The sequence below is a fragment of the Mustelus asterias genome, chromosome 15 (assembly GCF_964213995.1).
Source record: "Mustelus asterias chromosome 15, sMusAst1.hap1.1, whole genome shotgun sequence".
NCBI lineage: Eukaryota > Metazoa > Chordata > Chondrichthyes > Carcharhiniformes > Triakidae > Mustelus > Mustelus asterias.
This window is the reverse complement of record NC_135815.1, coordinates 38,593,351-38,620,641: the sequence shown is the minus strand read 5'-3', so window position 1 is coordinate 38,620,641 and position 27,291 is coordinate 38,593,351. Positions and strand designations below refer to the sequence as shown.

General features: G+C 46.5%; 1 protein-coding gene across 1 annotated transcript in view; it reads right to left on the bottom strand.

Moving 5' to 3' along the window:
• The window catches only part of ush2a (Usher syndrome 2A (autosomal recessive, mild)), a 916,330-nt gene that overhangs the window by 470,960 nt on the left and 418,079 nt on the right, over window positions 1-27,291 (bottom strand). Inside the window, exon 33 of the mRNA XM_078230465.1 lies at window positions 5,145-5,304. Coding sequence (XP_078086591.1) covers window positions 5,145-5,304 — 160 coding nt within the window. The remainder of the gene's footprint in view (window positions 1-5,144; window positions 5,305-27,291) is intronic.

Sequence of the window (27,291 nt, the reverse complement as noted above, 5' to 3'; positions counted from 1 at the left end):
CCAGCACTGACTTTGCTATGAATAGAAGAATCCGTTTTTTTTAATATTCATTGGTAGCACAGTATTGTAACTCCCATGGAGCACAGAAGCAGTGCATTAGGGAAGCTTGTAAATTTGGGATGCAGCTCTTAAAAATCCATAGAATGATTGAAGATTGCAGTGGTAGAGTGGGGGAGCAGCAGGTCCATTGCAAAGTGCTTGTCTCAGTTTGTTGACTGTCAGGTAGCTGTAATGGATGGCTCATGTGCAATTTTCTGTCACTTTGAAAGCATGTCGTCTTCAACTCAAGTCACGCAATGAAGGGTATAAGATATTAAAATAATAGAGAGAAAAAGCCCACGATTTCAATGAAACTGGCCTTCAATGGTTCCGAGATGAAAATTGACAAAGGAGGAAAAAAGTGATGGATAACCCTTGATTTGATTTGATTTGATTTATTATTGTCACATGTATTAGCATACAGTGAAAAGTATTGTTTCTCACGTGCTATACAGACAAAGCATACCGTTCATAGAGAAGGAAACAACAGAGTGCAGAATGTAGTGTTACTGACATAGCTAGCGTGTAGAGAAAGATCAGTTTAATGCAAGGTAGGTCCATTCAAAAGTCTGATGGCAGCAGGGAAGAAGCTGTTCTTGAGTCGGTTGGTACGTGACCTCAGACTTTTGTATTGTTTTCCCAATGGAAGAAGGTGGAGGATTAAGTTATGAGTAATTAATTGGAATTAATTAACAATAAACAGCAGGTATCTTGGGAACAGTGACCATAATATGATTTCATTTGATATTGGGGTCCAGATTTTTGCTCCCGAGATAGGTAATATGAGTCAGGAAATTCCCAACTTGTGTACCCGTCTTCGGAGAAACTCTCTCACCTGGTGGGTCCTTCTCTCTGGGGATTGAAAACTGTGGGATAGAATCAGGCTCACTGTCCCCTGTCACATTGTGAGTTTTCACCAGTTTCTTTCAAATTTTAGGCCCTATAGCCCTCGCCCCTCATACTCCACCCCCACCCACTCCACATGCTACCTCCATGCCTCAATGTTACATTCATGTCAATTCATACCAAAACATGCACCTACCCATTCCCGTGGCCCCTGATACTCCCATTCCAACTTAATGCAAACTTATGAAAAACTAAGCCAACTTAATACTATTTATGTCAACCAATGCCACCCACCCACACCCAACCCCTTTAATGTCAATCCACCCACCAACCCTGGCCCTTATGCCCTGCATGCAAACTCACCAGTCGCCCATGGGCAGACCTCAGGAATCATGCTGACATGTAATAAAATAAAGGTCTAAATATCTATTACAGACTTTGCTATATTAAAAAAACACTCCTATTCATGAAACTTTTAAATCCCTTGAAGTGTGTAATCCCAGAAAAAACAAATATACTTCTAGTCATAACCCAGGTCAAAGACAGTTAATCTTTCAATAACCTTGTTGAGCTGTCAATCAAATTGCAGACTTAGCAATCTCCTGCTGAGATGATTATAGTTTATGAAAAGCTGCCAAGTATTCATAAAGACATTCTGACAGTACTTGGGCTATGTCAACAAGCAACTGTTGTAACTGCTAGAACATAGTTTTTCAACTCTTACTGATATAGACAGGCTGTTTATTTGTATTTATAAAGATTTGGGGATTTAAATAACTTCACACCATTGCAGTTCTACAGACATAATTCCCCCTTCAAAAACATTTATGTCTACTCTAAAAAAAAATGATGACTCTGGGACAATGAGTCAAGGCCCTTGCTGCAGTGAAAGCGGGTCTGTTGGAACTGGGCACTCATATCCTCATGCCACTCTATGCCACTCTACCCATACCATGACTTCTTACATCCTCGATGCCAGCCAATGCCACCGCACATCTCCGTGACCCTTTATTGCTCCTATGCCAATGTAGTGACAACATATGCCAACTCATAACTCACACCCAAAACCCTTTTCCCTTAGCCCCTCCATGCCATATAACATAGCATCCATCTCAGGAGGCATACTGATATAAAATAAAGTTGTGTCTATTACTGATGTCACTATTTAAAAAACACTCTAGTTGATTAAAAACAAAAAAATTCAATGCATTGAAATTCCTTCAGCTAATCACTTATGAAAACAAACATTTCTATTATATAATCATTTGGGGCTGTCAGTAAATTGTTCACTTCACAAGCACCTCACTGTGATAATGGTAGGGTGTAAAATCAGTCATGCAGCACAAATCCAAAATGATAACCCTCAGGCTTTTGTCAACAGACAAATTGTATTGGCAAGAACCGATATTTTAAAAATCTCCACACATTCAGCAGAATTAAATTCCTTGACAGCTTTGACAGTTCCAATGATTTTTGGCAGTTCTTTGCCAACTCAGCAGTTGTTAGACAGCTTTCTATTGGCATGTCAATAGCAAGTGGGTAATAAGAAGTGGGGTGGGACCTCTTAGGGACAAAAAAGGTGATATATGCTTAAGGATGTAGGGCAAGGTTAGAATGCTTAATGAGTGCTTTGAATCAATGTTTACTGAGGAAGAGGACGCTGGCAAAATATCAGAGGTGGCAGTGAAGGTGGAGGTAATGGAGGGTGATAGATCGAATGTACTGCAAGGGCTAGCTACAGTTAGTGTGGATAAGTCAGCTAGCCCTGCTGGCTTACATCCCAAGTTGCTCAGGACAGTGAAGATGGAGGTTCAATAGGCAGAAGAAGGGCTTGCCATTGTCTTCCAAACCCCTCAAGATATGTGGAAGGTGCCAGAGGACAGGAAAGTAGTAAATCATAGAATCAGAAAATCATAGAAATCCTACAGTGCAGAAGTAGGCCATTTGGCCCATTGAGTCTGGACTGACAACAATCACACCCAGGCCCTATCCCTGTCACCCCACATATTTACCCCACTAATCCCTCTAACCTATTCACCCCGGGACACTAAGGGGCAATTTAGCATGGCCAATCACCCTAACCCGCACATCTTTGGAGTGTGGGAGGAAACCGGAGCACCCGGAGGAAACCCACGCAGACACGGGGAGAATGTGCAAACTCCGCACAGACAGTGACCTAAGCTGGGAATCAAACCCAAGTCCCTGAAGCTGTGAGGTAGCAGTGTTCACCACTGTGCCATAAAAAGCAAATGTGATACTCTTGTTCAAGAAAGTGTGCAATGACCTTCCTAGTAACTATAGACTGGTCAGTTTATCGTGAGTGGTGGGCAAGGATTTGGAAACAACAGTGAGGGGAAAAGAAGTGAACAGGCACTTGGAGAACTTGAGTGATTTATAGAGAGCCAACACAGCTTTTAAAAAGGCAGATTGTCTTTGACAAAATAAAATTTTTGATAAGGTAACAGAGAAAGTTGATGAATGGACATTGTCGTTATGGATTTTAGGCAAACGTTTGACAAAGCATCACATAAAAGGCTGATGAAGAACATTGAGGTTCATGGCCCAGGGGGGTCTGTGTCAGTTTGAATAAAAATTGGCTTAAATAACTGCAAGTCTTGTTTTTTAGACTGGAAGATATGGACATATTTACAAATTATTTGGATACTGGAATGCAGAGGAAAATTTCAAAATTTGCTGATGACATCAAGCATGCAAGTCTGGCAAATAGCGAAGGTGATACCAATTGACTGGCCAGGAATTTGTTGCTTATGAGGGGTGTGGAAGCAGAGGTAAAGAACGATTTCAAAGGGAAACTGATAGGCACGTGACAAAAATAAATTGCAGGGTTGTGAAGGAAAATGGCACTGGCTAGATTGCTCTACAGTGGGCCAACATGGACTGCCCCCTTGCATGCTGTACATGATAAATCGGTTGGATTTTGGAAGAGCTGTGGCCACTGGCGTTTTGTGAAAGGGCTCTCACTCTGCAATGATAGTCTGACAGCTGTGTTTTTTTTAATTTTACCTTTTAAAAAGCCTTCAGATGCTTTTATCTTGAGGGACACTCTGCTTCTCCTATCTACCTCAGCAGCTCCCACCTTTGAAGGAGGGGCTGCCAATCTTCCAGTGCCATTGGACGTCTACCCTTGGGGGCATGCCTGCAGTTCTTAATTGGATTGGGCCCCTGGAGGCAGCCACCTCCTCAAAAATCACTTCCAGGGTCCCACCGTCAGCAAGTTCAGGTTCACAGCTCTGAATTCAGCCCATGTTGGGATTGGGACCTTGCCCCATGACGCTATGAGTTACTAATAAACCCAATAAGGGATTCAGAAGAAACATACTTGTTCAGGAAGTTGTGTGAATGTGTAAGTCAGTACCACATAAAGTAGCTGAGAAACCTGCATCCATGTCAAAGAATTGGGGCTGAAATGTACAACAGCCTGTGCACAATAGGGCCTTGGGTGCATAAAAACCTTCCCTGAAAAATAGCCCAAAGTAAATGTAAGGCCTGCCTGCCTAATTCACCAACCTGGTGCCGTTATTTACAGTAATATATAGATTTGTTATTCAATTAATAAAAATATGAACAATTCTGTTGCCTTAAAATCTCACATAATTTACAGGGTGTACTATACAATCCTATTAAATCCTATTATCCATTGTAAAAATCCTAAATAATTTATAGCTTCTACTATAGAATTCCATTAAATCCTATAATCCACAATAAAAATCCTATATGGTTTTCAGATAGCTTTTTATTAGCCTACAGATTTATGACAAGTATATCACTGGGATATATTTGGACAAGCTTAGTGATCGACTCCTTTGACTTTACAATTTCAAATGTTAGTTAACTGCAGGCTTTAGCCATCATGTGTCATCGTAAAACAAAACTCTGCAGTAAATAAATAGATTTTTATTTAAATCCTGAAACAGACATATTTCTTTCCCTTAAAATATGATGTTACTTAATAATTTCAGGGGAGGTGGAAGAATGTTTCTTCTTAAATTTCAAAGGTATCGTAAACATTCCTTCAAAATGTAGGTAGCTAACTTGGCTGCTTAAACCCAGTACTGATATTAAGTTGGCTTCTGAACAGCAAATGATAATCAACAGTTCACTCTATTGTTAAACTAATCACTTTGATGCATTTAATCATGTAAAATTAAATTTTCTGTCACAAACTCCATCCTGATTGAATCGTCCAGAGAATTTTACATAACGCAGTATATAAATGCCCTGTAGTAAAGGCTACTTACTGCATATATATGCTTCTCGAGTCCAGAACAGTCAGGACCAGTGCATCAACGTAATAAGGAGGCAGTTGTGCTGTGAACAAGGTGATCTGGGAACTGTTGGTACAGCCAATGATTGTGCATGCTTCAAGCACAAACTGATATGCGGAGTAGACTGCTAAACCTGTATGAAGAGATTATCCATTAGTAAATTACCATTTGCAATTGAGCACACTAAAACAATTGCAGATAGCTTTCAATACTACCATATTGCAATGAGGTTTCATTTCTCATTCTGATGTTCTTTATGTCAAACATATTATGGCCTATTCTTCCGAGGAGTGGCAATCATCATAGGAACATAGGAATTCGGAGCAGAATTAGGTAATTCAACCCTCCAAGCTTGCTCCGCCATTCAATCAGATCATGACTGAACTCTTTCTTGTCTCAAATCCACCTCCCTCCCTGCTTCCCATGTCCCTTTCACTCATTTTTTATCAGAAATATATCTTTCTCCAATCATCATCGATTGTCACTCCAATCCTATGTTATTGGACTAATATGGAGCTCCGCAGCTATGGACGGAACTTCCAAACCGATACTCCTCAGAAATGCCTGTTCTCTCAGTACTTCCCCATAGTGCAGGATTATTGGGGGAAGCCAACCCACGTCACCTTTTAATGGCACTACCTGTCATAATTTTGTAAATTTGTGTTCACTAACACAGTGAAAAGCTTTGTTAAATAGCTTTTCAGTGTGTTAGTGAATGAGTGTAAGGTAAGTGGGTAGGGATAGTAGGGTGGCAGAGTGGGTTGGGTATCAGCTGGGGAGCGTGGCAGCATGGCAGGATGGGTAGCCTGACAGGATAGCAGGATGCGTAGGCAGTAAGTGGCAGGATGGGTAGGATTTTGCGTCAGAGTACCAGCTGGGTAGATTGGGAGGGTGGTTGGTGGCAGGGTCAGTCGGGTGGCAGGATAGTTGGTGGCACGGTGTTAGAGTGAGTAGGATACCTGCTGGGTAGGATGGTAGGTGGGTGGTTGGGTGGTCAGGTCATGTCAGATAAGGGGGATGGGGAGGTGGGGGATGTCAGATGGTCGGGGAGGGAGTTAGGGTCATGGGGAGCCACAGGGCCATGTGGTTGGAAGGTCAGGGGGCTATTGATGATGGAGTGTGATGTAACAGGTCTGACAACATTTGCGGAGAGAGAAACAGAGTTAATGGGTGGAATTTTACGAGATTTTTTCTAAGCGTTCCGCGAGCGTGAAAACGAGAGAGTTCCTGATCTGTTTTTTGGGCGAGTTTTCACTCGCAATCTTATGAATTTAGATATTGAAAGTATGCGCTAAATAATTTCTAGGCACTAAAGGCAGTGGGTGGGGCTTAACTTGCCAGACAGCCTGCAGCTCAGATCAGAGCCATAAACTGCGCATGCGCAGAAAAAGCTAAAAACAGTGCTTCTCCTGACAGAACCCCCTCCACAAGGCCAGATACAGCCTCCCCCTCCCCAGATGGAAATTGGGGACCCCTCCCAACATTACTGACCTCCTTACACCCCTCCCTCACTAGGGCCTCCTTCCACAAGGCCCTCTCATCACCTCCCCTCCCCCCGCCGCCCCCCCAGCCCCAATGGCTGCCTGATATGTCCCTCTCTCTCCCCTGCCCCTGGTCATCCCACCACTGCCCCTCCCTCCCCCCCTCAAACAGCACACCTGCAAGTGCTGACTTGGCTTTTCCCCCCTGGTAACAAGGCAAACTGCCTTAAACTCGCTGGAATGCTCTAATTGGCGTCTGACCCGCCCAAATTGCCAGCAACTGATCTGCCTAGCAAGGGAGAGCTCCATAAAAGCCCCAAGGATGGACAGACAGACAGGCAGTGCAGGAAGATGGAAGCCAGTCCCCGATTTTCCAATGCTGATCTTGCCAGGTTGCTGGAGGTGGTGGAAGCAAGACGGAACACCCTCTTCCCCCTCTGACGCAGTCCCAGGGGAAGGGATGGAAACGCAGCCTGGGAGGCATTGGCAGCATGCGTTAGTGCCAGGGCACTGGCCAGGAGGACCAGAAAGCAGTGCCGGAAGAAACTGAATGACCTCATCTGGGCAGCAAGGTGAGTGTTAAACCTAATCTAGCATCTTCCTCTAAATGACCCTCATATCTCCCCACCCCCAGCATGCTTCCAGCCTCTGATTCCCTAGCACCTCCTTCCAACCAACCGCCCCCCCCGCCCCCCCCAAACCCCACCACCTCCCCCAGAGTCTCACAACCCTTGCTCTCTGAGGGCCAACCCCCCAAAACCCTCTAGGACTCGTGCCATCAGATCTTTCATGGCTTCTTCTGTCCCCACAGGAGAAGAATGCCCATAACCATCAGGAGAGGGTGAAGACAGGGGGTGGCGTGCCCAAGATCCTGTTCCTCACCCCCTTTAAGGAGCGAGCACTGGAGCTTGGGGGAAAGGAGGGGATGCGGACCATTAGTGACAGCACAGTCAGGCTGGAGCATTGAAGTGAGCACCTACCAATCCTCCATTCATTGGAGATGTCTGAAGTAAGTTGCATGCAGCCCAGATTCTTATCCCTCCCTTGTACTTAACCTTGTGTCCTGTGTTGCAGTAAGGGACCCTGTCCCACTTGGGCCACCTGACATCGCGGCCTCCACTGCTGCTCCCACCCATCCTCCCCATGACAGCATGGAAGACTCCTCGGAGGAAGGCGATGATGGCACCTCTGAGGCCGACAGTTTTGCTTCAGCTTCCAGTTCACCATCCCAGAGATTCTCATGTCGGTGGGTCAAGTTACTGGCGTGGAATCGGAGTCACTCTGTGGTGAACACGACACATCTGCTGATGTACTTCGGGTGGAGGAGGGAACGTCCAAGGCCTCTGACAAGCGAGGGCATACTGGAGGCGAGGACTCAGCTGGTCCCAGGCTACATGCTGGGCCTCTGTGATCACTTCTCCCTCAGCTGCTGGAGATGCAGCAACAGAGCCAGAGAATTCAGGAGGGGCTGACGGTCACACTGGACCAACTGTGAGGCTGTTGGGAGGAGTCCCGAAGCTTTCAGGTGGACCAGCTATCGCCAAGCCAACACTGGAAGGATGGCGTCTGCAAAGGAAAGCCTGGGGCATGAAATCATCATCATGAGTGGCAGGGTCCAAATGATGGCAGAGTCCCAGAGAGCCACGGTGAAGTCCCAGAGGGCCTCAGCTGGGGGCCTCTCGCGGTTCTGCGGCCCATGGCTGAGAGGCCTGAGAGCTTGCAAGAGACCCAGCGAGACAGTGCCGAGACATTGTCTATGGCTATGGCTGCAGCCCTTGAGAACGTGGCCCAGTCACAGAGTGATGGCTGAGGGGTTGCAGAGTTTGCAGGAGACCCAGCGAGGCAGCACCAAGACACAATGGGCGATGGCAGCAGCCTTTGAGAACGTGCCCAACTCACAGAGGGTCATGGCTGAGGGGCTGCAGAGCTCTCAGAGGGCACTTGCTGCTACCATTGATCGATGGCCCCCAACTCAGAGGGCCATCGCTGAAGTCTCAACCACTATGGCAAGAATGCAGGTGGTCTTCCAGGACTGGCAGGGCCAGGTGATGCTGGAGCTTCTGGAGCTCACCGGAACCCTGAGGGAGGAGGAAGAGCTCGAGCCCATGCCGGGGCCTTCCACCCAGGAGACTGTGGCTGTGGTTACACCTTCTGGCTCCCCCCTTCCTGACACTGGGGCATCTCAGGAGCAGCGGGATGAACAGGGTGGCATGGATACAATTGCCAAGTGCAGCACAGGCCATGGGGCGTGGGAAGCAGATGGTCACTTCCAACTCTGATTTACATTTGGGGAGACACCGAGACGCAATGGTAGGCCACGTTAAGTTGTAGCAGCATTAAAATGGCATGGGTAAAGGAGTACACCAATTAGATAGAATATTTGGGCTCTTTAAAGTCTCACTTTCACATGTTATATATTAGCACTTATTTTGATGGCATTTTTAGTGGCACCAATCAGTGTTATTGCACCCCACACCTGTGACTATTATAGATAAGCATCCAACAGGAATGTACTTACCCCGACCTTTGCCGGAGGGACCCTGAAAATTGATGTCAGTGGGGGAGGACCCCTAGTGTACTTCTACTGTGAAAATCAAGGCCCTCAAATCAATCACTGGCGACAGTGGATGGCACGCGGTGGCAGCGACTTACAATGTATGCCATGGCATCCGCAAAACCAGCGAGACAGTCCCCCCCCCCCCCACCCCCCCCACTCATCCCACGCACCCCGAGGCCCTGCATGGGTGCTTAGTACTTCCTTATCCCCCACCCATCCAGGTGCCAGAGTGCGTGTGGAGCTCAGGAAGGAGTCAGACTAGTTTGCAACAGGGCATCACATAGCGAATCATCATCACCCTCCTGCCTGCCACAGAAACTCGCTAATATAGCATACCCACGCCCACCACTCTGTTGTTACAATGTTGCTGTGGATTGTAGGGGTGCACAAAGGGGGGAGGTGGGGTGAATGGAACCCACATGCGGCAACACAGGCCTCTAGCGACCAAAACGCATGGTGATCAGGCCTCCCTCGACGCCCTCACATGCCTGACCCTTACTGCCAGCACTTCAGCACCTGGGTGGAGTTCATCATTGTCATCCTTCTCCTCCTCTTCCTCCTTCTGGGCAGTCTCCTCCCCAGTGATGCCCAGCTGGTCAGCCTCCACCTCCTCCTCCTCCAGAAGGTCTCCCTGCTGCTGTGCCAGATTGTACAGGGCACAGCACACGACCACAATGCGCTATGATATCAGGGGGCTATACTGGAGGGCCCCACCAGAGCGGTCCAGGCACCTGAACCGCATTTTGAGGAGCCCTATACACCGCTCTACGATTGACCGGGTGGTAACGTGGGTCTCATTATACTGGGTCGCCACCTCAGTCTCAGGCCTCCGCACAGGCATCATCAGCCATGTCCACACGAGCCACTCCTGCACCATGGGCTCCTCCTCAAAGACATCCGGGACATCGGAGCTCCTCAAGCAGCTCATGTTCCCCAATTCTTTTCCTCCCAGCCCCCGAGCAACAAACATTCACCAATTTCCCCCTCGCTGCCCAGCAACACACACTCCCCAATTCCCTCCCTAGCCCCACAGAAACACATACTCCCCAATGTCCCACCCCAGCCCCACAACACGGAACACCCCCCAAATCCCTCCCACATCTCACCAGAATGGCAACACAGAACCGCTTCCCACAGCCCCCCCGAATGGCAATACAGCTCCCCATTATCCCCCCACAGCCCCCCAGAATGGCACCACAGCCCCCCACCCATTTCCCCCAGAACCCATGCAGTAGTGGCCCCAGACAGTGTTGCTTGACAAGTCCTGAGGCTGCAGCATTGCCACTTCTGAGAGCCTCCAGCCCATCCCTCATCACCACCTTTGTTTGCTGCTGCTAGCACTAGGACCTAAAGTCAGCGTTAAGACCCAAGGTCAGTGCTCAGGCCTGGGTCCATGTTGAGAGGCCATGAGCAACAACAGCTCCCCATCCCCCCCGCACACCTGCAGGCCCCCCTGTCCTGAACCACAACATGGCTGCCAGGAAACAACCGTCCCTCTGCAGCACAGTTTGAAAGCAGAGACCTACCTCCTCACTCACCCTCACTGCTCCAGCACCTGAAGCCGACTTTTATACAGGAGGTGTTTTGCTTGCCAGTTGCAGCTGCAGTGAACAAGGTTGTTAAGGCAGGTGAGCTCGGACGATTGGGAATGAAGCTCACTAATTGTGATGACTGCATAAAAATGGAAATTGACGTTTTGCCCGTTTTGGGTGGGGTCCCATTCGTACTGATTTTTTTTGGTAGGATGGGAATGGGCGGGAAAACGGGCAGCATTTCCGTCGGTCGGCTCAATCCCGATTTTACCACATTTTTGTGCCGAAAAATAGGTGTGATGAGGTCGTAAAATTCCACCCAGTGTTTCGAGTCCGTATGACCCTTCTTCAGATTCCACCTATCCCTGACCTTCTATTCTGCTCCACCCCCTATCCAACTACATAACCCATCACATTACTACCCCTCTTCAGCTCAGTCATTCGGACTTGAAACATTAACTCTGTTTCTCTCTCCACAGATGCTGCCAGACCTGCTGTGTTTCTCCAGCATTTTCCATTTCGTTCCTTAGTGATCTGAATGGAGATAGGTCAAGGTGCAAACAATTATGGTCAACCTTACATTTTTGTTCTATTTTCTGTCTATTTGTGTGGAATTTTTGGAAAATATATCTTTGCTGAAAGAAAGGGCATCAATGACAAAATTCAAGGAAATAGCTGAAAGTTGTACTCATGCCCTGGGGGCACCTTGGGTCTGTCCATCAGGCATGGGGCAGTGCCAAGGGTGTGGGTCTATTGCGGGTGAGGACTATGGGGTGGGTCCTGTTCAGAGCAGGGTGTAGGGGGTGATAGGAAGGGTGGGGGGGGTCCCGCTGCCACTTTGCATTGGGATCCGGTTTGGGGCTGAAGGGAGGCCAGTGGTCAGGGCGGGCTTGCGGGGGGGGGGTCTGCCTGTGGGGGGGGATCATCCGGGGGTGGGGGTGGTGTGCTGGAGATTGGGGCGAGCTGGGATGTGGGAGGTTGGGGGCAGGCCCATGATTGGACAAGGGGCCGTGATCGGGCTGTGGGTGGGGGTGGGGGGGGGGGGGGGGGTGCAGCAGCGTGGGGGTCCCCCGGGCTGGCCAGCAATCGAGCTGACCAGCAAATTACAAGCTGACCGTGCGGGGCCACTGGGCATGCGCAGAGGCCCGCTTATTTCAGCCTCCCCTGTGTGAATAGGCCCCGTGCTCCCTGAAATTTAATAATATTCATGTTGCTGGCCTCTGCATTGCACAGAGTGTGGGAGATTCTTCTCTGAATTCCCACTATATAAAAAACAGCGCGAATTACTCCAGTTTTCCCACAAATTTGACACTTCGAATTTTTTTTAGGAGAACCGTTCCCTATACCTTCATTTAAACCAGGGGCATCAACGACAAAATTCAAGGAAATAGCTTAGAGTTGTTGTGGAACAGGAAAGACCTGTGAGGTGTCATTCATGTACACAATAAAAATAACATGACTACTGACTCTAGATTAATCGCTATAATCCTGGGTACAACAGCTCCAATTCGGCTCCTCTCTCCAGTTGCATTCACAGTTGCGTTCACAGATTATTCATGTAAATATTTTGGAAAGAAAGAAAATACTAAAGGAAATGTTTTTAAACTCATGTTTAAAGGGAGTACGGATGGAGAATCTTGTGATTTAATAATAAATTAAACAGACTTGGCTGAGCTCAGGCAGGTTCATGAAATCCAAGCCCCGTTCTTGGATTTAAGCATGTAATTTAGATTAACATTTTAACGCACTACTATGAAGGGAACACCAAATTATTGGAGTGACCATCTTTTGAAAGAGGCATCAAAATATGGTCCATCTGCTGGTGAGGTCGATGGCAAAGGTCCAATGTCAACTCTTGAAAAACAGAGGCGACTTTTCCTTTCTTTCACACTTAACTTTATGTAAAGGTGTTGTGTGTCATAGTTAACTAACTTCCCTCAACCAACAGCAGCAAAAACTGATTTTGTCATCGTGTGGAGATGCTGCATTTGTTGACATTATGTGGAGTTGCCGGCGTTGGACTGGGGTGGGCACAGTAAGAAGTCTCACAACACCAGGTTAAACTCCAACAGGTTTATTCGGTAGTACAAGCTTTCGGAGCATTGCTCCTTCTTCACCTGTGCTACCAAATAAACCTGTTGGACTTTAACCTGGTGGTGTGAGACTTCTTACTTTGTCTACATTACCAGAGAGACTGCACAGCAATAAGCAGGATTGGAAAATTAGTTGTATCAAACATAGTCAGAGGTTCATAAAATTGGGTCACTATTTTTGACGCAGGTACGGGCTAGTAGCCCACCACAATGAAATAAACCGAAATACAATAAGGAAATTAGAAACATCATTTTGTGCAATGTGGCAAGACATGTATTAATGATGTGAAAGAAGGAAGATTATAGCAACGCTGCGTCAAATATTGCAATACGAATATCATCACCCTTGGCATTGTGGCACGATGGTTAGCACTCATGCCTCACAGCGCGAGGGACCTGGGTTCAATTCTGGCCTCAGTCACTGTCTGTGTGGAATTTGCACGTTCCCCCCGCGTCTGCGTGGGTTTCCTTCTGTGCTCCGGTTTCCTCCCGCAGTCCGAAGATGTGCAGGAATGATCATGCTAAATTGCCCCTTAGTGATAGGGGAATATGTGTGGTTACGGGGATGGCACTTGGCTGGGATTGTTGTTGGTGCAGGCTTGATGGGCCAAATGGCCTCCTTCTGCACTGTAGGGATTTGATGATCAGCAGGTTACTGGATGGATTAAGGTAACAATAAACAACTTTTGCCACACAAATATTAAAACATATCTATAATGTATTTATAAACTAAATAGTCAGTACATAATTATTAAACAAGAATTTTTCACTTATTCCTCATTATATCTGATGCAGAAAAATCTTTAATTGGTTAAATAGCTTATACACATTTGTTAGCTAAATTATGGCTCTCTACACATAGAATAATCTGCAAATTATATGTTTACATCATGCTTATTTTTCTATCACTGACATTATTTGAAGATGAGAGCTCTGCAGGAACTAAAGGCATAAATAGAGTGCCTTGACTTTTGTATCAGTGAGGCAATCATAAACAATGTATTGTATGTTAGTCCAGAGGAAATGTTTCTAAAGTATGTTGTATCAATACCTTTACAGAAACTTCAAATATGAAAGAAAAAGTAAGCTAACATTGGCTGCCTTGTTTTACACTAAATCAAAAATGCAACAATAATCTGGTAAAATTACTTTGCATTCAAAAATGTCTTAAAATAACAATAATGCCCATATTAGATGTTCAAAATTATTATTTCTTTCAGAGGGACTATTCAACATTTGAGTAAGCGGATGTTATTAGGCATAGGCATTAGATGAATCTTACTCACTTGATTTTGTTAAGAGCTGGGAAAATAGGCACAGCTTTTCATTGGTGAGCGTACTTGAGGCACTTATGACTGTGCGGTAGATGAGATAAAGGTTCAATAATACATTTACAACATGACAATGTTGCATTGTAATGCTGACACTGCCCTTAACAGGATCACATCATTCTTAAAAAAAGAAATGAAAGTAGCTTTCTCAATACTCCTAAATTTAATTCAATCTGTCAGAAGTAAAAAGACAAGGACTATTAGATCAAAAGCTTTTTGAGATATTAAATAAAACATGGTGGACTTTTATTAACCAATATTAAAGAAAACAGAAGTGAGGGAAATTGCCAAGGAAATTAAATGTATTTGATATGTTTGAGAATTGGGGTTTGGGGATACGTGCAGTTTATATGGTTTCTAAAGTTACATGTTAATCAGAATTTGACTACATTGGTATTCTTTCAACACTAAGTATTTCAAAAGTTGATTTTTGCTAAATGTCTTATTTGAAAACATCAAATGGAACATAGGGGGCGATTTTCCATTCTTGTCACGTCTGACGCAGATCGCGCAGATCCTGGAAAACAGCGTGCGGGCCTAAAAACCGGTTTTGCGCCCAGTGCTAAATGGTTTGCAATCATCCTGTTCTCTTTCTACTAGCACAGACCAGATTGTGCCCCTATGCATAACTCTTTCGACGCTGGATTCTCCCAACTTCCGAAATGTTCTGACTCTCAGGTGCAGTGCGAGACTGTCGAGAATCATTACTCAGGTGTGATGGCCATACCAAAGGGTTTGGAGACTATTGAAGCCCCTGGATGGTTGAGGACATGGCTGGGCAGTGCATAACTGGCACCCTAACAGTGCCAAACTGCCACACTAACAATACCAGTTGGGCACTGCCAGTGTGCCAGTGGCAGTGGCAAGGGGCTGGGCCTAAGCGGCAGATATGATCGGGGGGGGGGTCGTAAAGTGGGGATCATGAAGGGGGGAGCTCTTCGTTCTTCTTCCTAAAATGTATCATTTCGCACTTCTCTGATATTAATTTAATCTGCCACATGCCTTTCCATTTCATAATAAGAACATAAGAATGAGGAGCAGGGGTAGACCGATTTCTGAGTGCACAAACAATAGGACAGTAATCACTGGGGACTTCAACTACCCTAATATCAATTGGGATACTGTATTCAAGAGAACATTTTTCTCCAACATGTAAGAAGCCCAATGATCCTAGATTTAGGCCAGAATTTTCTGGCTGCTCACGCCGGCAGGGTCTTCTGGTCCCACCGATGGCGCAGCTCCATCACAGGTATCCCAGTGGTGAGGAGTGCATTCAATGGAAAACCTCATTGACAATGGCAGAACCAGAACATCCAACTGCCGGCCAATGGCAGGCCGCCTCTGCTGCCACGAAACACATGGCGAGTTGGGTGGAAAACCCCACCCATTGTCTTTGGAAACGAAGCTGGGCAAGAAGGTGAAGTACCGCAGGGCTAAGGTGGGATGGGAGGACCATATTGCAGAAAGTCAGATAGGCTGAATGGCTTCTTTCTGCATCATAACTAGCCTATGGTTCCACTCACCTGATGAAAGACCTGTGCTCCGAAAGCTCGTGCTACCAAATAAACCTGTTGGACTTTAACCTGGTGTTGTGAGACTTCTTACTGTTCCTACCCAGTCCAACGCCGGTTTTTCTGCTAAGAGTGGACTGCCAAGTATATAACCGCTACACATATTAACTTAAGGTCACAACAGTAATGAAAATTGTGAGCTGCAATATTCTCAGGAAGATAGCATGCAAAGTGGCAACTTTTCCACATTCCTCACACAGACTGAATCTAATGGCCATGAAAAGACAGTGGCAACCTTGCCATGGATATTTCCAGCAACCACAACAGGGTCAAATGTCAATCAGGCAATCTTAATTGGCCTCTGGGCAGGAAGGCTGTTCTCACCCTTCCCCACCCCTGGCTTCATCCGCTGAGGGTGGGCGTGGTGAGTCGGGAAGGTCATTGGGTCTCCACCCTGTGCCTTCCTGCACAATTAATTGTCCCCCCCATCTCCCATTCCAGGGGGAGAGAAATTAAATTCCATCCTGTTAATGCAGAAAGGCTAAAGCTCTCATACTGTAAGACAGGAACACCGAAGAACACTGGGCAGCACGGTGGCACAGTGATTAGCACTGCTGTCTCACAGCACCAGGGACCCGAGTTCAATTCCAGGCTTGGGTCACTGTCTGTGTGTTTTGTTTGTTTGGGTTTCCTCCGGGTGCTCCAGTTTCCTCCCACAGTCCAAAGATGTGTGGGTTAGGTGGATTGGCCATGCTAAATTTACCCCTTAGTGCCAGGGAGACTAGCTAGGGTAAGTGCATGGAGTTATAGGGATAGGGCTTGGGTGAGATTGTGGTCAGTGCAGACTCGATGGGCTGAATGGCCTCCTTCTGCACTGTAGGATTCTATGATTCTAACTGTGCCATGAATCAACAGTGCCAACAGAATCAAGATGCAATCTGGACTATCTGAGGAGGAACCAGCCAGGAAGATGGCTGTCTGCTCTTTACATTTCTAACATGCCTTGTTGTGCATTTCCAGGGGAAAGCTGCTTCAGATGAACGTAGTGAGGTTGAGAGAAAATAATAGTTGTTTTTTAGGTTCTAAAGGGACTGGAGAATGTATAAAATGACACACTGGGTGGAATTTTCCTCCCATTCCACCGTGTGTTTCGCGGCGATGGGAGGCAGCACACTGCCTGCTGGTGGTGGGATCTTATGGTCCCACCATTGTCAATGGGGTTTCCCATCGAATGGACCCCTCACTGCCCGGAAACCCACAGCGGGTATACATCGCTGGCAGGACTGTAGGATCCCGCCAGGGTGAATGGCAGCAAGATTTTGGCGACGATTTCACCTTGTGTAGAACAGCAGAATTAGACAACATGACTTACACTTTAAGTATGGCTAAACTCAAGCCTAATTTGTAAATATTGTAGTCCTTTGCTTGAAATATGTGTGAACTTTCTGGCAGTAAGTCTGCACAATATATGTCAAAGAAGTTGCTGCTGATTTATTTCCCAACTCAATTTCCAATCTGTGTTTCAAAATTTACTCCCCCGGGGTAAAATTGGATTATGTCCATTTTCAGACACAGGGGTCACGATTTAACTTTACTCTGTGCAAGGTTCAGTTGAGGCAGAGAGCACGCAAACTCTGTGCCACCTCCTTCATTCCACAATTTCAGTGTGCAGTGCTGTGTCAAACATGCTGCTGACTGGTTGCAAGCTCAATAGGGGACCGGGCCATCAGCATGCGTGGCTAGCATATAGACGTCACAAAACCTACACTTCTGGAAAGTTGCACTCACTATACCTAATAATACTAACTGAATTTGTAGGAATTGGATGAAAGTTAAAGCATCCCAAATAGAGTAACAGGGAAGAGAGCCTCTCAGCTTTCAGATCTTGCGCTGAAGTCCCCAGACGGTTGATAGAAGGTGAAAGGTCATGTTTCCAAAAAGGGACAGGAGACGCTGGGTAAACTCTGAGAAGGGATTGGGATTAGGTATCATGGAGGTATCTGGCCCTGAGCACCTAGCGACTGTGCTACAAGAAGTTCAATGATCTCAAATGAACAGCCAAGGTCAGTGAATGCATCTTCACATGACATTGCCTATCCTCTGCACCATCAACCTCTCACAATGTTCAATGCACATCACATTGCTCCCCACCTCCCTCTCTGCATTACTCACCCATCAGTAATCTCTGGCAATTAGGGTTCAGGCCTACCATTGAAATACTCCACCTTATCTTCTGACACACATCACAATGGTGCCAACATCACAGCAACCTCTTGCTGGCTGAATTCACAAACCTTCAGCTATTCAGATTTGGCAGGCAGATTACCCAAACGTAATCACTGACATTCCTTCTTCTCTCGCGTACGTTAAGATGGCCCTTAAGAAGATAGCTCTTATTTCAGGATTTAAGTCAAAAAGTCACTGCAATGGAATACAGCAGATGGATTGGAAGGTGAGGAATTGTGGAGCAACTCTGATGATTGCATGATATCCTAGGGGAATTAGAATCTCAGTACCTGTTTATGGACAGCCTGTCCAAAAGTTCCTTTCAGCTTCCTCTTCCTCCTCCTAATGTTGGCTTCCAAATAGCTAGCCTCTGGTTCTTCTCTGGTGGCCCAAAGGCAGTGGGAATAGCTGACTGCATCAGGACAAAAGCACTGTGACTGCTTCCCAGAGAGCCAGCATTCACCGAGGTGATGTACTGTGCACAATCGCATACCAAGCAGATTGATGAAATGATAGCCCTCGTGGTTCCTGTGCCTCTCTCCAGTTACACATACGTGAAGTTGGCAGCTTCCTACACCATTGGGAATCCCACTATCTTGGTGAAGCCACGTGCCTGCTCCTCCTGTTTCTCTCTGGTAAGATGGAAGATGATGAACTCCTCTCTCCTGACATACAGAGCTTCCATGTCCTCACCAACGTCATGGTGGATGGCAAATTGTTGGCTATGTTGCCTGTCCCTGCCTGGAAGGACCTGTTTCCATGAGTGTTGAGGGTGATGGTGTATTTCCAACAGTCTTTGAAGCTTTCTGCACGCAGGGCAGAAAACTCCTCTGACCTCCCTGTCAGGATGCAGCGACGATCCCTTCAAAGGTCACCGAACCTCTTCCGAAAACACGCCACGGCACTTGCACAAACAATGTAAGAGAGAATATAATTTAAACACATCTCAGCTGCAAGTTGGGTGGTTGGCCTTTTAAATAACACTTATGAGGGGTATCCATGGTGCAGCTGAGTTGCATGTTCAGGTGAGAGTGATTAGGAGGCAGCGTTACCTTGATCTAAGTGGTTGTTTGACATCACATGGTGAAAGTCTCCAGAGCAGGCATGGCACACACACACTCATGCCCTTACCAGCATGATGTGCCAACAAGGCCATGGCAGAAGTGGCTAGAAATGGTGCACCCAACATTTTCTGTGACAACTGTTTTGATAGTGTCAACTCAATGCTGCGAGGTGGTTAGAATTTTCCTATCCTGGTGTTTTCCCCTGGCCTCGATAAAACTGTGTTTATTTTTTATTAACTGATCTCGTGCTTTCTTCAAGCACTAACTCAATGGGGAGCAGTACGTTTGATGACACTCGGCTGCTCCATAGTGAGAGCTTCTTGACAAAACTGCAATCATAGAATCACTACTGTACAGAAGGCCATCGAGTCTATACCGACCACAATCCCACCCAAGCCCTATTCCCGTAACCACACACATTTACCCTGCTAATCCTCCTGACACTAAGAGGCAATTTAGCGTGGCAAATCAACCCAACCCGCACATCTTTGGACTGTGAGGGGAAACTGGATGGAACCCACGCAGACACGGGGAGAATGTGCAAACTCCATACAGACAGTAACCCAAGGCCTGAATTGAACCTGGCTCCCTGGCGCTGTGAGGCAGCAGTGCTAACCACCATGCTACTGTGCTGCCCGATGCACCTCCTTGTGCTAAGCCATGAAATTATTCTGCAACTACTGGCTGCCTTGTGGCCCCTGAGGAAAGTGAAGCGCAGAGGTCAATTTATTAAAACAAAATATGAAGGATGGAGTTAAAAACACTTCCTTAGAAGCCTGGGATCAGGTAGTGAAGCTGGTGCCTTTTGGATCACCAGCTCCTCATGTACCCACTTGCCAGATGGATGAGCTGATAGACCAGCTTTGTCTTGGGTATAATCAATTGCAGGGATGACAAAAGCCTAGGAAGTCTACAAAATTATGAAAGGTATAGACAAGGTGGATAGTCAGAGGCTTTTTCCTGGGGTAGAAGTGTCAATTACAAAGGGGCGCAGGTTCAAAATGAGAGGGGGAAAATTTAAGGGAGATGCGCGGGGGAAGTTTTTCACGCAGAGTGGTGAGTGTTTGGAGGTGGTGGAAGCAGGCACATGAGCAACATTTAAGAGGCCTCTGGATGGGTACATGAATAGGGAGGGAATAGAGGGATACAAACTGAGTAAGGGCAGAAGGTTTTTTTTAGTTTAGTTAGGGCATCATAGTCGGTGCAGGCTTGGGGGGCCGAAGGGCCTGTTCCTGTGCTGTACTTTTGTTTGTTCTTTGAAACACCTGTGCACTTGAACAGTGCAAATGATCCCTTGGGACTTTGACATACATAGGATTCGCAGGTGATCAAGGAAATTTGTGGTTAATGCCGTAATGTAGCACCCAAATGTACTGAAAGGCAGATTTCCTCTATTTTTCAGTGTAATAAAAACATTGTACATTGTTACATGTGTTGAAGACAACAAAACATCCAGGGCTGTAGACCATGGAAGTATGCCCTGGGACATTAACAAATGAATCCTTTGCGGCTTTTTCTTTGACTGTGGTTCTAATGCGTAAGTTAGGAAGAAAGAATTGCATTTATACTGTGCTTTTCATGAGCTCCTGATGTTTCAAAATGCTCCAGAGCCAATTAAATGCTTTTGATGCTTCAGTAGTTGCAGTTCAGTGCCAATCTGCCCACAGCAAGGTCCCACGAAACAGCAATGGGATAATGGCCAGGTAAACTGCTTTAGTGATACTGGTTCAGAGATAAATATATTGGCCAGGGGACTGGGGAGAACTCTCTTGCTCTTCTTCAAATAATGGGATCCTTACATCCACCTGAGAGGAAAAACGGTGCCTCAGTTTCAGTGTCTCATCCGAAACAAATTATCTGAAACAAGTTAATACCTTTGCTCAAACAGTAAAGTGAGGAGTTTCAGAAGAATGTCTTAAACGGTTGTGAACTGGTATCCTGCGGTGAAATTGCAGGGCAGTGGTAAATCACATAAAGGTAAAATGTATGAATCTGTCCTCCCGGCTTAGGGATTCATACATCAGGAGCAAATATCAGGGATTTAAATATGGAAGCAGCAGGCCCTGGAAAGTACTGATGGATTCTGTACCATTTCTTTTAAAGTCACTGGATAGAGACGCATTTTCTATAATCTAATCTTGTGTTTTGTTATTTGCTTGGTGCAGTTTTCTTACTTAAAGCTACTTGGATCGGCAGGGCTGCACTAAAACTGGTGACTTTAAAGATGTGACATTAAAAAAAATCTGATTGAACACCACAAAGCCATAAGCTCCATGCAAAGGAACGTTGAGGAAGAATGACAAGGATAACTCCTGAAAGTCCAAGTTAAACTGAGAGACACTGTTGAAACTGTGAAAATTAACTGGTAGTTTTTTTTTGCTTTAAGGGAGCCAACAGCTGTATAGATTGCTCAAGAAAAGATGATGAATGAAGAGCTTTCCAATCAACAATCAACAACTCTGGACCTTCTGAAGCATCTACAGGCCTCAGAAGAATTAAAAAGGCCACCAGGGAAGGGAGACCACTTTAATAAATCACTCTTATCTTAACTTTTAAGTGTTGTTGGTCTATAACGGATTAAAATAGATGGAAGAGAAATCATTAGACAACGAGGAATGGAGATTTCTGATTAAACCAGTGCCATAGTGAAATTCTCTGTTTGTCAACTTGTGAAACATATGAATTAATCCAACAGTTTTGTAATTGAAGAAACATTACATATCAATATTTTAAAAAAGGAAAATTCTCTCTGTTTCATCCTCTGATCTGGGATCCCTTATTCTAAACTTTTATAAATAGCTACTCAACGCTGAACGAGAAGTTGCAAATTATGCTTGGTTGAATCAGATAAGGATTGTCATTATCTTGTGTAGCAGTTATTCCACTACTTATATAAATTGGAGGACAGTGATAAATCTAATTAATGGTTGAAAAAGTTCTTAGTAGTTTCTTTAAATTTTCTTAATTTTTTTTCTTTTGATGAGGTCGTCGTTTAAATACTCCCCACTTGCCTGGATGGGTGCAGCTCCAACAACAGTCAAGAAGATTGACACCATCCAGGCCAAAGCAGCCCGCTTGATTGGCACCACATCTACAAACATTCAATCCCTCCACCACCGACGTTCAGTAGCAGTAATGTGTACTATCTACAAGATGCACAGCAGCAATTCACCAAAGATCTTTAGACAGCACCTTCCAAACCTACAACCACTTCCATCTAGAGGGACAAGGGCAGCAGGGACATGGGAACACCACCACCTGCAAGTTCCCCTCCAAGGCACTCACCATCCTGACTTGGAAATATATCGCCATTCCTTCGCAGTTGCTGGGTCAAAATCCTGGAATTCCCTCGCTAATAGCATTGTGGGTCAACCCACAGAAAATGGACTGCAGCAATTCAAGAAGGCAGCTCACCACCACCTTCTCAGAGGTAACTAGGGATGGGCAATAAATGCTGGCCAGCCAGCGACGCCCATGTCCCACGAATGAATTAAAAAAGTAGGAAACACATCAAAAATAGTGGAACCAATATCAGTGTTGTATTCTTACTAGATGACTCTTCCAAAAAAAAACAATTGTTTTCCTTGCCCAGTATAAAATGATAGTTCTTTGGACTTTGCATCAAGTTACGTATTAGTTTGATGTCTTCCTAAAAGAAGGTTTGTAACAATCTATTCCCATCCTATTAGTGGTAACAAGGCAATATTGTGCATTCCAAGGGTTACATGATTTGCATAAGATCAAGCCTCCAGGACAAGAAAAACAGATCACTGTGGATGCATTAGAAATGGATCAACAAATTTTATCTGCAAGTGTGTTACAAGAAATTACATCTGTTGTGTGGCAGCCTACCCGATTACTGTCAAACAAGCTATAACTTACAATAAAGGCTATAAATGATGCACTATTTTCCAATTGATTTCCTGCTATTGTTGGCGAATTTCATTGATCTTATTTTATGAAATAAATAGATGAACACTAAAAGATTAGAATGATACATAATTTACAGCCAGTTAAGGATCTGTTTTTCAATTATTTACCTGTAAACCATAATTCACTTTACCAGGCACACAACACGCTGCAACCAATTCCTTGTCATAATTAAGAAAGTGTTTTGCATAAAAGATAATTAGAACTAACTTGTGGCTACTGGGGAATATCAAATTATATACATAGATTACATTATGGGTTATCGAACAATACTAAATTCATTTCTTCGCTGATATGAACGTTATGTAGGGTAGAGGGTCATTTGACATCTTAGAGGGTGGTCATCCTTATCCTTTTGAGAGTCAATCCAGGATCCATGCCATGGCCACCGGCAGAATCAATGTATTTTGGGTGGGCATGGTGGGAGAGCAAGAATCTTGAGGGACAAAGCTGCTTATATGTGGAGGGTCCTTCAGGAAGAAGACCTGCGTTTCCTTGAAGCACACATGAGGAAGGCGATGGGAAACTGCCCCATTCTTTACCCTAGTTATATTCCACATTGCTCAATGAAATTGAAGATGGGAAGCTTTACCGAGCAACAGAAGAGACAAGCGCAAGACTGTGAAGTGTAGAGAAATGAGCAGGGAACCTGCCCTTGGGACAGATCACCACCACTGTTTGATGGACATTTGTGTCAAATAAATGGAAACAGTGGAGTAAGTCATCCACTGTGATGAGTGCTTGTAAATACACTGTATAAAAAAGTAGACTACATTGGGATACCTTTGAACTTGTATAATGTTTGAAATGATACTTGAAACTTGTACACCTGATGTGCTAAGTGTAATTTTACAAGATGTAAATTTTAAATACTATGTACTTAATAGAAGAAAAGATACACATGCTGTTTTAAAGATCAATGGGTTGAATTTCCATGGCGATTGTCCTGATCCTCTGTCATACGTTTGACATAAGATCCATGGAAATTCTGGCGAAATGGTGCAAAAGAGCATTTCTATGGGCTTTCCATTGATCTTGCATCAAAATTGCAATGGACAGTTGAAAGAATCCCTGTGGAATTTCAACTCCAAGGGTTCAGTTCTAATCAGCTATCAGTAATCTTAGAAAAGCACATTAAAATAACTTTTTCATAAATGAGGTACAAATGGAGCGATTTTCCAGCTTCGTCCTGCCTGGCACAGATCGTGCTAATCCAGGAAAATTGTGTGTGGTCTAAACATGGGTTTTAAACTCAGGGCTGAACAGATTGCAATTGTCTGGTCCATTGCTACTGATGCAAACCGAATTTCGCCCAGAAGGAGTGCAAAGGTTGATTAGCATATTTAAAGTAGCATTTAAATATGCTTAACCCGTTTGACGCAGGATTCTCCCAGCTTCCGGGATCTTCCGACCCTCAGGCACTAGTGGAGACCATGCCTGGGGGTTCGGAGGCCATTGAAGCCCATGCCAGAGACATGGCTGGACAGTGCCCATCTGGCAGAGGCCCAACTGCATATGCCCCATGGTGTGCAAGCCCTCTACGATGGCCCTCTGAGACTGGGCCAAGCTATGGGACACCTCAGCGACAGTGCTGTACGAACGGGCCAAACTTTGGAGCCCCTCAGCGTTAGCCCTCTGAGACTAGGCCAAGCTCTTAAGGCCTGCAGGCAGGGTCAGCTGTGTCTCCAGTATGCCTCCACGACCCATTGCCATGGCCCAATGTCTCCAGAATGCCAGCAACACCCTCAGTCATGGTCCGCTGTGTCTTGCCATGGCCCACTGTGTCTCCAGGATGCCCTGGATCCTATCACCCATAGTGACCGTTTCTTGCCCCAAGCTTTCCACTGCGGATGCCACCCTTGCAGTTTTGACTTGGGTCCCATGCAATGCCAGCATCACCTCCTGTGACAGAAGTTTGTTGGACTCTTCCAAACAGCCTCACAGTTGCTGCAGTGTTGCTGACAGCCCTTCCTGCATTCCCGACTCTGTTGATGAATCTCCTGCAGCTTCGGGATGACCGATCCCAGAGATCAGGCACCTGCCTTGCCTCCAGGAGACCTCTGCGTGCCCGAGGCCTCGGATATTCCCGTCCCACCCAATGTGCACCTACGACTGTGTTGTGCGCACCAATAAGCGATCCAGAAGCCTCACCTCTAACTTGTCCCACCATGGTGATTGTATCTGCGCTGGTGGATTGTGAGTGGAGGCCTGTGTCGAATGGATTGTGCTGGCCTTGGAGGATTCCTCGGGCCTTTCCTCCACGGTTTCCTCCAAGCTGTCGCGGGGCATCTCAGTGGGAGCAGCAGGAAGTGTGGAGACTCCAGATGGGCCAGGTGCATCGGGGTCATTTCCTGCAACAAAGGACACAAGGTTCAGTGCAAAGAAGGGACAAGTGTCTGGGCAGCATACCATTTACTTGATATATGTGAAAAGAGTGAAAGTTTTGTAGATACTCACTTCCATGTTGCAAGCTGACCTGGCTGATGTTAACGTTTCATTCCTTGCCCTCCCCCACTAGCTCCAGTGCTCACTCCCCAAAGGCAGTGAGGAGGCACACGCTGGGGACCTCACCTCCAGTTTTCTCCCACTCCCGGCGATTATGGGCTCTCTTATCCTGCGGAGATAGAAGGAGGGATTGAAAGTCTGATGGCTTGATGGGCCAGGGGTGTCAGAGGTGTTGGAACTGATATCGGTTGAGTGGGGTTTGTTAGGGCATTACCTCGGCAGGCAGGGGTTTTGATGGGAGTTGCCAGAGAGGTTGGAGGAAGGTGCCGGGGGATCAGTGCTGAAAGGCTGGGGCATCAGGGCGTGGATTGATAGTGCAGGTGCAACAGACAGGACAGTCAGGATGGGATGGACACTCACCCTTCCTGCCCGAAGGAGGTCATTCATCTTCTTCCAACACTACTTGCCGGTCTTCCATGCCAGTGCACGGGCACTGATAGCTGCAGCCACAGTCTCTCAGGCCGCATTGCCACATTGATCATCATCCATCTGGGGAAAAGAATATTGCCCGCCTCTCCTCTACAGCATCCAGCAGACAGCCCAGCTCTCCCTCTGGGAATCACGGGGCACTTCTTCTGGGTCCCAGTTTCTTGGCGTGATTGCCTGTGTGTCCATCGTTAGCGCTTATATGTATCTCTCCCTTGTTAGCGGTGGACAATTGCAGCCATGTTGGTTGGGTCTCACGCCCGGAGGGTCCGTTCTGGTGAGAATTGGCGGCTTTTTCATTACACTAAGGGCCCGATTTTACCATTTAAAGACTGAGTGCCGGGTGCGGGCATCAAATAGATCCGAGCCCGGAGGCTGCGCTCCAGCGCCCCCATACGCTTTTTTCTGGCGCCGGTCCAGTGGGCGGGGCTTAGTGCCACTGGAACAATAGGAACTCTGAACTGCGCATGCGCAGTTCGGAGAAAATCTGACAGAACGTGCCCAGGCACGATAAAAAAGCAGAAAGCAGAGAGAGCCTCTCTGCCGTTCATCCTCTGGTCGGTGGGGGGGCGGGGGGGGGGGAGGTGGGAGGAGGGGAGGGGGTGTGACGTCTCATTTCCTGGGGGGAGGGAGAGGGGGTGTGACGTCTCATTCCTTGGGGGGGGCAAGGGGGTGTGACATCTCATTCCTTGGGGGGAGGGGGGGGGAGAGGGGGTGTGACGTCTCATTCCCTTGGGGGGGGGAGAGGGGGTGTGACGTCTCATTCCCTGGGGGGGCGGAGGGGGGGGGGGGGAGGGGGGGGGGTGGAGAGGGGGTGTGACGTATCATCCTCGGGTCGGGGGGGTTCCGCTGCATGTATGCGGCCGATCCCTCCTGACACCATCACTGGTACACTACCAGCCACAGATTACTCTTCCCTGCAGGGGCAAGAGAGCGGGAGAGATGGCTGTGGTTGGTAGTGTACCAGTGATGGCGCACTTCATTAAGTCAATTTAAATGCATGCAAATGCATTTAAATCGTCGCGCCGGCCGATTTGGGCGCGCACCGGAATGGCGCCCGAATCGGCCGTTGATAAAGGCGTGAGCCGCTAGGAATCGGGTGCGGATCGTGGCATAGGCCCGATGCCCAACTTTACCGCCATTTCACGCCCGAAAACGGGCGCGAAGCTTTGGTAAAATCGGACCCTAAGTGTCGAAAAACTGCAGTCCCTGGCTCGCTGAAAAAACCGGCACAAATAATTCCCGTGCTCTTGCTCTTCAACACTTATTTGTTTGGAAAGATCGTGCCCTTAGTAATTGTTTGGAAAAATTCCGCCTAATCATAGAATCCCTGCAGTGCAGAAGGAGGCTATTCGGCCCATCGAATCTGCATCGACCACAATCCCACCCAGGCCCTATCCCCACAACCCCATGCATTTACCCTAGCTAGTCCCCTTGACACTAAGGGGCAATTTGGTATGGCCA